This window comes from Arachis ipaensis, chromosome B09 (assembly GCF_000816755.2).
Source record: "Arachis ipaensis cultivar K30076 chromosome B09, Araip1.1, whole genome shotgun sequence".
Lineage (NCBI taxonomy): Eukaryota > Viridiplantae > Streptophyta > Magnoliopsida > Fabales > Fabaceae > Arachis > Arachis ipaensis.
In genome coordinates this window covers 6,268,835-6,281,345 of record NC_029793.2, presented here as the reverse complement: position 1 = coordinate 6,281,345, position 12,511 = coordinate 6,268,835, and the positions used below count along the sequence as shown (strand labels likewise).

Below are 12,511 nucleotides of genomic sequence, written 5' to 3'. Positions count from 1 at the left end.
ATAAATATTTTAATTAAGTTTATTATAAATTTTTAATAATTCAAATTAATAACTAAAGTAATAAATATATGTTTAATAACTTAAATATAAAAAAAAAAAACTAAACAAACATTTAACTAACAAATTCATTTTAAAGTATGCCTAATATTAGATCTTATTATTTAAATTCTTCCTAACAATATATTCATTTGCCTAATATATACTGTATATTACTTAATACTCTAGAATACAAAATTATTTATTCACAATTTTATTACATTAGTAGAAATGGATAATACATGGTAATAACAAAAATAATTTTTAGGGAGTATATGACAGGTTGACAGTGCTACGAATCAAAGAGTGTAGGTATCATTTTGGATGGATTTTATACATTGAATTATTCTGTCTTTTTTTTTTTTAATAAAAACTACTATTTTAATTTTAAATGTAGGAGTTAACTTCTAACACTGTAGATGACTAGATGTTATATTTTAATTTTAAAAATTTTCAAATGAGTTTAATATTATTTTGAAGTTAAATTTAATACGAACAATTAGTATATTTGAGAATAATCATATTTAACAATATAACAATATTGAATCTATTAAAACTTTTTGAGATGACGTATATTTAAATTATTTTCGTAGAATTTATCCAAACTTTAAGAGCAAAAATAATTCTTGAACCAAATTACACTTGAAACCGAAATAATTTGTTGCCCTTTCTATTATTATTAATTTGTTGTATTGAGTGAACAAATAGTCTAAGCCAAGAGTAGTAGGAAAATTCAAATTAAAGTGATTGCATTTGGAATTCTTATTCCTATATGGTATTAAAAGGGAAGAGTGTGGGCCAACTACATTGATCTAGTTGTCATATAGTCTGGTTTAAAATAATTAATAACTTTAAATCGGCATATATTAGTTAACTTTTTTTTTAATTTAACAAAAAACCTAAGGACATTAGTTTTTTTGCATACCTCCGATACTCAGAGTTATTAATTTATTATTAGTATTTTTGTCCATTGACAAGAGACAAACTTTTAAATAGAACTCTCTGATCCACTATAAATTAGTCCTTAATTTGTCAGATTAAGGGATATACCATAAAAAACAAAAAAAAGAAAAACTTCTGTCTGGTGTTTTGTAGGAAATATATATCCAACCTTTCCTGCATACATCATTTAGTCACTGTTGCTAACGTTCGAAAGCAAGTCAATATCATACCAACAAAAATCTTTGAAATCAAGTATAAATTTTGAAGTTCTTAATAAATCGATTAATCAAATGCATGGTACTTTTGAAAAGCAGCATGCCAACTATATATATAATCTCAACATTCTCAAGGTTTTCGATCACTGAAAGATTGTTTTGGTCTCAGGTTCAAAAGTGGCATTAGTGATTGCAAAAGACCCAAATAATAATAATAATAATAAATTTGTGAAAAAATAGAAAAAGAATAGATGAAGAAATTTTATTGATTGTTGATTGATTGAATTGTACTAAAGTGTGTTGTAAATTATGAGAGTAAAATTAAATATATATAGAACATTGTCCTATGAAAGATAAAAGCAAATATAAGATAATAAAGACTAAAATTGTAATTGAATTTATGTATTCTGTTGGGCTGAATTTGTGACTATGAGACTTCCTTATTGTTGTCATGAGCTAAAGTAGAAGAGTAGTTTAATACGCCCCCGCAAGCTGGTGGATGGAAGATGTCAATAATCCACAACTTGAATAAGTTTCGATGAAATTGTTGAGGAAAACGCGTCTGACGTGGTGACGCGGAGGAAGATGCGTGCGGCGGAGCTTGAGCTGCTGGCGGCAAAAAGATAAAAGGAGATGCTTTGCTTGAGCAGCGATCTTCAAAAAATGCGTGCGGCGGAGCTTGAGCTGCCGACGGCAAAAATATAAAAGATGCTGTGTTTGAGCAGCGATCTTAAAAAAAAAATGCGTGCGGCGGAGCTTGAATTGCCAACGGCAAAAATATAAAAGGGGATGCTGTGCTTGAACAGCGATCTTCAAAAAAATGCGTGCGGCGGAGCTTGAGCTACCGGCGGCAAAAAATATAAAAGGAGATGCTGTGCTTGAGCAGCAATTAAAATTATAATTGAATTTGTGAAATCTGATGGGCTGAATTTGTGGGCCATGAGACTTCGTCAAAAGAAAAATGAAAAAATAAAAAAAATAAGTGCGTAGAGCGCAATAAGATTGATCTTTAGAAGGCGCGTATGGCGCAATAAGAGTGGTTTTCAAAGGGCGCGTAGAGCGCGATAAGAAAGAGAGCGCGTAGAGCGCGATAAGAAAGAGGGCGCATAGAGCGTAATAAGAGTGCAGATGGAACTGCTTGAAGAAAGGAAGTGCAGACGGAATTGTTGGTAAAGAACCGGGATAACTAAAACTGTGGTAGGATTTTCACTTGGATGCATATAACTAAATCTATGATTATATTATTTATTGTGGGAGGAGGTTGAAAAAGAAGCATGGTAATTTTTCACCGAAAAGATGATAACTTATATATCCTCCTCAAAGAGGATACCATGGCTCTGATACCATGATAAAATTGTGAAAAAATAGGAAAAGAATAGATGAAGAAATTTTTATTGATTGTTAATTGATTAAATTGTACTGAAGTGTATTGTCAACTATGAGGGTAAAACTAAATATATATATAGAACATTGTCGTATGAAAGATAAAAGCAAATAAAGATAAGATAAGAACAACTAAAGATAAGATAAAGATAAGATAATAAAAACTAAAATTGTAATTGAATTTATGTATTCTATTGGGTTAAATTTGTGGCCACGAGACTTCTTTATTGTTGTCATGGGCTAAAATAGAAGAGTAGTTTAATATATTTTTTTTATTTATAAAATTTTCTTAAGATTCATAGAGTATCAAAGAAGAATAACGAGACAAAAACAAACCTAAACCAATAATAAACAGTGAATCAAACAAATAGAAAAGATAAGAATATTTATAGAATCCTAAACTTGAGAATCTGGCGCAGCAATTTTGTTCTTTTGAAAAGAGGACTTGACGAATTTGTTCCAATAAGGATGATTCTCCCACACAAGAGAAATTTCTTCAATGGGAACACCTTTTGTCTCTGGCAAGAACTTGTAGATAAAGATACTCATAACAATCACAAAGAATGCAAAGAAGATGAAGAGCCCGAACTTCAAATGGCACAACATCGAAGTGAAAACTTGGACAATGGCAAAGGTGAAGATCATGTTAACCGAAACGTTGACGCTCTGAGCTGCCGATCGAACTTCAAGCGGGAATATTTCACTAGGTACCAACCATCCTAGTGGACCCCACGACCATGCAAATCCTGCCACGTAGACACATATGAATACCACAATAGTTAAGGCAAACCACTTGGGAAGAACTCCAGGGTTTCCATTTGTTCCAAATTTGCTACCTATTGCAGCTGCGATCACAAGCTGACAGATAAACATTTGAGCACCACCTTCGAGAAAAAGCTTTCGTCTGCCAACCTTGTCAACGGTAAAGATGGAAACAAGGGTGGCAAGGGCGTTACAACCTCCGGTAATCATGGCAGACATAAGAGAAGCAGCTCCACCAAAGCCAATAGTTTTGAACAGAACAGGAGCATAGAATGTGATGACATTCATGCCAGTGAGTTATTGGAAGAAGGGAATGGCTATGGCCATGGTGAGGTGAGCCCTGTACTCACTTTTGAGCAAAGAAGACCAAGGATGCTTGACCTGTTTGGAGGCTTCACTGGCAGCAACAAGATCCTTAAACTCCTCGTCAACATCATTGGTTCCACGAATCTTGATTAGTTCCTCCTTGGCCTTCTCAGCTTGTCCACGCTCGATCAACGAGTTTGGAGAGTCAGGAAGAAACATTGCACCGATGATGATCATTATTGCAGGGACTCCTGCCAAACCTAAGCTATAGCGCCACCCTTCGCCGTTCTCCATCTTGGCAAAAAGGTAGTTCAGAATATTCGCAACAAAAATGCCAATGGTGATTGCCAATTGAAACAACATGTTAAGTGCTCCTCTGTATTTGTATGGAGCAACCTCGGACACGTAGATCGGCACAGACTGATTGGCGCATCCGATTCCAAAACCTAGCAACATGCGGCCAACAATAAGCATCCAAACTTGTTGGGCGAAGCCGTTCAAAGCTGCACTGGCGAGAAAGAGAACACCACCGGAGATTATGGTGAGGCGCCTACCGAAGGCTCGAGTTACCTTGGATGCAAAGATTGAGGCCACAAGAGCAGCCAAATAGAGAGACGAAGTGAAGAGTGTGAGCACTTGGCTATCAAATTTACAATATTGGTTATCAGTGGGCTTAATGTTGTGCTCCTTTGCATACACATCAGGGAAGAATTTCTTCAGAAAAGGATTCATAGAGGTGACTCCACCTGAAATGCCTAAGTCATATCCAAAGATAAGACCTCCAAATGCAGCGGTGACACATGTTATGAAGACTCTGAAAGTGAGTTTTCCGGGATAGTTCTTTTCGGAAGACCCCTTCTCTATGAAACCACCTGCCATTATTGTACTAGCTAACACAAGCAATCAGTCAAAACAGATACCACGATAAAATTGTGAAAAAATAGGAAAAGAATAGATGAAGAAATTTTTATTGATTGTTGATTGATTGAATTGTACTGAAGTGTGTTGTAAAGTATGAGGGTAAAACTAAATATATATAGAACATTGTTCTATGAAAGATAAAAACAAATAAATATAAGATAAGAACAACTAAAGATAAGATAAAAATAAGATAATAAAGACTAAAATTGTAATTGAATTTATGTATTCTGTTGGGCTGAATTTATGGCCACGAGACTTCTTTATTATTGTCATGGGCTAAGGTAGAAGAGTAGTTTAATAAGGCGCGTGAAACATACGTACCATAAGAAGCGCATTTTAGGGATTAGAAATTTTCGGCAATTGCAGAACTTGTATAGTGAAAAGGCTTGTATGTAGAGATTAATACTTACTTTTACACGAGATAAGGAAAACGATAGGGTTGAATACTAAATATACTGTATCTACTTTTTATTATAATTAATTAACAAGGCAAAAAAATGAGCTTTGTAGACTTAATACAAATATCTTTTTCATGGATGTAAGGCCTATTAAAGACTAGATGAAGTTAAGCACTAAAATAAATGCATAAGCTTGCACATCTAAGAAAGCAGCAACACCTGAGTTTTAATTCAAATAAGGAATATATTCCGCAACACGGGATTCTGGCAATGCATCTAACATGGCCTTAAGATCTTTAACATTTTCGAAAGGCCTTTCCGAATGTGTGACCTTCACAACCTTCAAGCCATGCCAACAACACTTGTTGAGCCTTGAATGGAGATAGCACCCACACCTCTCTCTCTCTCCATTAGCATCTCATAGAAAAACTGTTGTTTTTGTGAAATAACATAATAAATTTAGAGGCTCCATGACATTTTTATGTATGTTGATAGGTACTGATATTATGAAGCGCTCAACAAATGAAACTCGCTATTACAATGAAAGTAAAGTTGTAAAATAAAACAGAAAATTGGGAGACAATGACATACCACAATGAATGCCTTCATATTAAAATAGGAATCCAAGCTGAATGAAATAGTTTTCGGGAAGCAACTTGAAAGCAACCAATTCATCAGGGGAAAATAGTGAGCTTCATCATTCATACGAAAACGTAATAATTGAACGTGTTTAATACTTGGAGGAGGTGCTGAAACTTGCAATACACCCAGGCTTTCTCTACTCTGCATAATTCAGGGTACAAACAGACAAATATATAAACAGAATTGGAAAATATGCAAGCCGAATGAACGAATCAAACAGAAAGTGTATACTTACTGAATATGGCTCACGGATAAAAAGGGACAGAGACGCCAAAACCTTTTGAGGTTTAATGTTTTGGAGAAATTCCCTCAAGCTATAAAGATGCCAATTATTCATACCGAAATGAACATTGAGTTCCAGTTGATTAGAAATTCTCATAAAAGATATGGCAGGTATATCTTTCATCCTCAAACCTAGAGCAATATGCAACATCAAAGTCTCAAGGAAAGGATTCCTATAAAACTGTTCAAGTAACCACTTGTTTGGGCTCCTTAAAGACCACAAGTTAAATGCAAGCATCTCAAATTTGTGCAACTATCCAAATTCAGCTTGAAAGGCGTATGCATATGAAGAGCATGATAACATAAGTTCTCAAGATTCGGAGAATCAACATATACCTCTTTATTCTGTGAATATAAGCTCCTTCAGCTTTTGTAGACCATGCAAGCTTAACGATTTCACCGGATCTCCTATGCTTAGTGGGTTATCTACCTTACATAAATGAAGATCTAAATATTTAATCAGAGGAAAATGTGAAATGAAATGCTCCATAACTCCTTCACCTCCAAAAAGTATATGACCAAACACAATGTTTTCATTGAGAAAAACTCAAGGGAATGGTTTAAGAATGCTGGGTCTAGTCTGATTTCACCACTCAACACCAACTTAGTAAGTGACTTGGCTTTAGTGAGACAAATTGGAAGGTTATACGGTTTGCCCAAAAAGTCACCAGTGTGGTGAAGCTCCAGTACTTCAACACCACTTTCCCTAGCCATCTGTATCCACTGATCAACATGGGGCGCACTTGCCTATGGTCTAACATATATTTCAAATCGAGCTTAAGTTCTTTGATCGCTAAGCCTTGGTCACAGAGCCTCGCCAATCTTTTCCTGACATAATCAATGAAATGTCCAATTTGCTAAGCCAGAGAGAATTACTTGGAGGTAATGCTAAATCATGCAAACTAAAAAAATTCTCGCTGCACACAGATAATATGGGAAACGAAAACCATGTTTCTCTCTATGACTTTGACAAAACACTAGTTTTAGCAGCATCTTATCTGGCAACCTTCCGAGGATGTCATGAAGTATAACTTTTGGCAGACCGGATATTCGGTCCATTTCTTCTCAAACTACAGTTGTGTCCCTGAATGAGAGTATAACATCATAAGCCTTAGTAACGGAAGGATCTAAAGTCTAAACACCTCAAAATAAATGGGAACTCAGAACTTTACAGGAACGAGCATTTTCATATTAAACTAAAAATAAATAAATATAAAGCTCATAAAGTTTTCAGCATCACCCAAAATGTTGTGGCATGTAGACGGTAGTTTAAGTGTTTAACCGAACCCTATGTAAAATTTTCAGAAAATAAACTTCAAGGACTTAAAGGGTAAAAAAAGGATCTACAAACAGAATGAAACAAAGCTATGCTTAAAATTGTTAAGATTACAGATTTGAGGAAAGAGCATTTACCGAAGAAACTTTGCGGCTTCGTTTAGTCTTTCTCCAACTCTATTGTTGAGGACTCTTCGATACGCTAATGATCTAATCCCTCTTCTACAAATAATAATCATTCGAATTCCGCTGGAACCAATAGAGTATTTGTATAACGTATACAATGAATTATTTATTTGGTCCAATATGAAGTAAAAAATGAATATTTGGGATAAAATACTACTAAGTTCTCAAACACAATACGTTTATACTATTCGGAATAACTATGTGGGTACCAGGATAATAAACATCTAACTGAATCGAACATCTCTAAACCCCCAATTGTATACATTATATACATATTCCATTGGCTCCCTATACTTCCTCTAATTATTATCATAATCAGTTAACATAATCTATAACAATATATAATGGGAAAACCTGTTTTGGTGTCCAAAACTTTTTTTCATTTTTATCCTTCCTAATAACCTACCTCACGTCAGTTACTCCGCGTTATAATACTCTTACTACCTCATCTTCATTCACGTTCTCATTTTATAAATCCACGTAACTTCTATAATAATGATCTCTTTCTTTCCTTATTCTCTCTCACTTCACTATTGCTGTTACTAGAAAAACTTCCTTCGTTTCTCGTCCATTTTTTCTTTGTTTTGATTAATTACAGTTGACAGGATACCAATGGAAGTGGTTGACCGACTTGACAAGACTATGTCAGACGACGAAGACAAAATATGAGCTAAGAAAAGAAGCAGGAACACCTCGCCAAAAGACGTGACAGTTAAGTTATACATCCCTTTAATAAATTTATATAATTAGTATATCATTTAATATGAATTATCTTTTACAATATATTTTCATGTTAATAACAAATTTATTCAATACTCATAATAACATGGTCCAAGTAACAGACCGAATGATCCAAATATAGGTAAGAATCTTCTATATTTATTTAATTAATAATAATTTATTTCTTAGGCTTTGATTCGGTAAACCTTCCATAATTGTCCTAAATAATATTGTTATAGATATTATTATAATATCTTAATGTACTTTAAATTAAATATTTATAACAATATATGAAGGTTATTAATCTTATTGATAAATAGTGTTTAATATAATTGTCTTAAGCCAATGAGTTATAGTTCAAATAGCATAGTTTTTCCATACTCAATTAAGAGGTTGCGGGTTCGAGTCTCCTATCTTTGGTAAAATATATATATAATTGTCTTAAAATTTGGTCAAAAATATAATTATTAGTTAATTTTTTTTTGTTCTTTGTACAGTTACTTTTTTTATTCTACACATAACTTCTACTCATGTTGTCTTTTTTTTCTATTCTATGGAATACATGTAGTACTCTCTACCTATCTTTATTTCACTTCATTAAAAAAAAATAATGATAAATATGTGTATGGAGAATAGTAAAAAATAATGAAAATTAAAATTAAAATTTTTTAAAAAATAATAGAACAAAATATGATTTAACATATTGAATATAAAATTAAAAAAATTAGCAATTAAAATTATGCAAGAAAGAGTTCTTTAAATTTAAATTTTTATATCTGCTTCAAATTAAATAAGATTAAAAAAATAAGTAAATTTATAAATTTTTATAAATTTTTATTTTAATTATTACATATAATAAAAACATAATAATTTTAGTATCAAAAATAACAATATAAAAATTACAATTTTGTTTTGAAATTAAATGAAATTTTAAGAAAATCTTAATAATTTTATTAGTTAGAGACATAGAAGTTGATATATTAGATCTAGAGAAATATTAAGAATTAGTACAAATCAGTGTTAAGAATAGGAAAGATATTCAACAATAATATAATATTTTTATATTCAATTGTATATGTTAATAGTAGCTAAAATAGTAATGTCCATATAATATTACTCTTTTAAGAAGATATAAAATATATGATATTATTTTTTTATAATTGTTGGCAAATTTTATAATTTGATTAACAAAAAATCTGAATACGTGATATCTTAAATTTTGTCTGAAAGCAATAAAATATGACTTAACAAGTAAGTCTGACAAATAATAAGGATCTATATAATAGGTATATATCTAGATATCTAAATCAAAGAAGAAAAAAAATTCCTTTAGCAAATTCTTAATAACTCAAAAGTTAACGCAATGGTAGTTATGGATCAAAGTGATAAATAAAGATGAGAGTTGGAATAATGGTACAGTGATAATTAATTTCAATTGGGATGAATAGAAGAAGAAGAAGAAAAAAACAAGGCAGCATAATAATAATGATGAGACAAAGAATAATGGATCATATGATGAGATAATATAATCAAAATAAAAATTAATAATTTTAAAAAATAATAAAATTAAAGATAATTAAAGAAGTTCAAGATAAGATTGAAGAAATATATTTTTTATCTATTAGAATTATGGATGGAGATAAAAAATGTTTTGGATATAAATTTTTAAATTTGCTTCTAATTAAATAGGATTGAAAAAATAAATAAATTTTCATCTCTCAAACTTTAGGTGACTATTATATGGTTTTCCCTAGGTTTAATTTAATTAGGGGTAAAATAATTATTTTATGAATGGGATTAAATTGGTGATTTTAAATTTAAGGGTAATTTCAAACTTGCCAAAACTTAATACTTATATAAAAGAGAGGAAGAGAAACTCAGCATCAACATTAAAGTTTTTAATTCTAATTAGGAATGTTCAAAGGTTGATAATAGCAAGATTACAGCTCTAAGCTAAAAGTGATAGTTTTCTCCTCAAAAGATCTCGCTGACGCATCTAGCATGGCCTTAAAGTCAGCGTTCTCATCAGTCATGAATGAACAAGAGATGCTGACAATCTTCAAGGCATGCCACCAACACTTTCTATCACCTGAACTGCAATAGCACTCTCCCTTTTCACTGCCCATCAGCTTCTCATAGAAGAACTGTTGTTTTTTTGCAAAATATGCGGTGGAATTAGAAAGAACATATTCATGAAAAAGCATAAAGATATGTATATTTGACATGTTGAAGACACTGCTGGAATGGAAGTACAATTCTAATTTGTAAATGGTAGAATTAAACAGAAAATCTGAAGATAATGAATGACATACCTCAATGAATGAGAAACGACGATGATATATGAATGAAATTGTTTTTGGGAAGCAATTTGAAAGCAAGTAATTCATAAGTAGCTGGCTATAGAGAGCTTCACTGTCTGGAGGTGAATATTCTCTCAACACCAAATGTTTGATACTTGGAGGAGTAGTGGAGGAAACTAGCAATGCAGGCATGTATGGATCATCATCCTACACAATTCAGGGTACATAAAATAAAATAGCCACATATCAATATGCATGAAGAAAGAACCAAGAAAGTAGCAAGTGAATACTTACAGGAAATGAATGTCCAATAGAGAGGGAAAGCGATGCCAAAATCACTTGTGGCATATTCCGGGTAAATTCCCTCAAGCTATAAAAGTGCCGAAAATCCACATTGGTAGAAATATTGACTTCAAGTTGATTAGAACTTCTCATAAAAGATATAACAGGTTTGTCATCACCACTATAGTCAAATAATAACAAATTTGGAGCATCAACATTGACCTTCTTCAACTTAGAGCAAAACCTTAACTGCAAGATCTTGAGTTGAGGACTCGAAATATTAATCCTCTCGGACATAGAGCAATTAAATAGTTTCAAGTTCTCAATAAAAGGAAACTTAGAAAACAGTTCAAGAAACCACTTGTCTGCAATAGCAGTGCAGCCAGTGCTCTTCAAATCAATTAATTGCAAACACCTTAAATTTGTGCAACTATCAAAATTCAGCTTGAACGGTGCATTGAGATCCCAAGCTTGATAGCATAGCTCCTCAAGATTTGGAGAATCAATATGTACTTCTGGTATTCCTTCAACATCAACTTTCTTGAGCTTTTGTAAACTCTGCAGGGATAATGATTCCACCTTTTCAATCCTGTCCGCTGGAAGATGTTCTGTACTTAGATGGTTATATATGTTCTAGTACTTGGACGCCACTTTCACAGACCATCTGTATCCACTGATCAACATGGTGGGACACATGCGTAAGGTCGTCTAAATTTTGCAAATCAAGCTTAAATTTTTATATTGCTAAGCCTTGGTCACGTAGCCTCAGCAATCTTTTTGTAACATAGTTAATGAGAATGTCCAATTTCCTGAACCTTTGTCTATTTCCTGTGGGTACATCATCTTCAGAGAAAAAATCCTCGCTGCAAACAGATAGATTGGGAAATGAAAACCATGTGTCATTCCACGCCTTTGACAAAACACTAGTCTTGGCAGCATCTTTGTCTGGCAGCCTTACAAGAATGTCATGAAGTATAATTTTCGGCAGAGCAGAGAACCGGTCCATTTTTTTCTCAACTGCAGTATTGGGAGCAAGTATGATATCATAAATAGACACCACACAAAATATAATAGTAAATCATGCTTAAAGAGCAAACGAAAAACACATATTAACCAAATTGATTCATTTGGGAACAACGGGGGTCTAGGGTTACGAATGAGTTTTTGAACATGGCAATTCGAACATAATTTGAACAGCTATTTTTCAAACAGTGCTTGCCCACATGAACCAAACTAATGTGATACTACTTTCATTCATTCAACAACCTCACTAAGAGGGGAAAAAAAAGATAAAGCAGCAAGGACATAAGACTTACAATCTCCGAAAAATGAGGGTTGTAGCCTTTTGAAAACACGTCTAGCCGTCTAGGGTTAGCGTATCAGCCTTGCAGTTTCAGTGTGTTAGAAGGAGAGTGAGAATGAGAAAGAAATTGAATCATACACCATTAATAGAGAGAGACAGGGACGCGTCATGCAGGCAGGGGATCTTGCCGTTTCGGTATTCCAAGCAAGTCTTCACTTAATAATAATAATGAGAGTAAATGACCATTAAATCTAAAAAAAAAGTTGGCTTTGGATTAATTAATTTTTAAACCAAAAAAAAATATCAATTAAGTCCTTTAAAATAGTAAACCGTAGATATATATATTTTTTTATAAGTGAATAATGTAAAATAAAATTGAATTATTCATATATTTTGATATTTAGAGTGGTATATATTTTATTATTGTCACATGAGTATAAAAATAATGTAATTTTAAATAGTGAAATATTTATTATCTTTTAAATTTTTATATAACATTTATCAACTGCTCTCTATTTAAAAAAGAAAAATAATATCATTATAAAATTTTATTTGTGG

General features: G+C 32.4%; 1 protein-coding gene, 1 long non-coding RNA gene and 1 pseudogene across 2 annotated transcripts in view; all 3 read right to left on the bottom strand.

Moving 5' to 3' along the window:
- Window positions 2,882-6,676, bottom strand: LOC107614731 (annotated as a pseudogene).
- The window catches only part of LOC107617023 (F-box/FBD/LRR-repeat protein At1g78750), a 99,614-nt gene continuing 97,045 nt past the window's right edge, over window positions 9,943-12,511 (bottom strand). The window contains exons 3-5 of the mRNA XM_021111638.1: window positions 10,663-11,280; window positions 10,381-10,575; window positions 9,943-10,212 (exon numbers count right to left, since the gene is read on the bottom strand). Of these exons, the coding sequence (XP_020967297.1) occupies window positions 10,009-10,212; window positions 10,381-10,575; window positions 10,663-11,280 (1,017 nt within the window). The 3' untranslated portion in view covers window positions 9,943-10,008. The remainder of the gene's footprint in view (window positions 10,213-10,380; window positions 10,576-10,662; window positions 11,281-12,511) is intronic.
- Window positions 11,505-12,163, bottom strand: LOC110266699. The gene is made up of 2 exons (XR_002354197.1): window positions 11,967-12,163; window positions 11,505-11,667 (listed from the first exon to the last, which is right to left on the bottom strand). It is a non-coding gene; the product is annotated as an uncharacterized LOC110266699 (long non-coding RNA).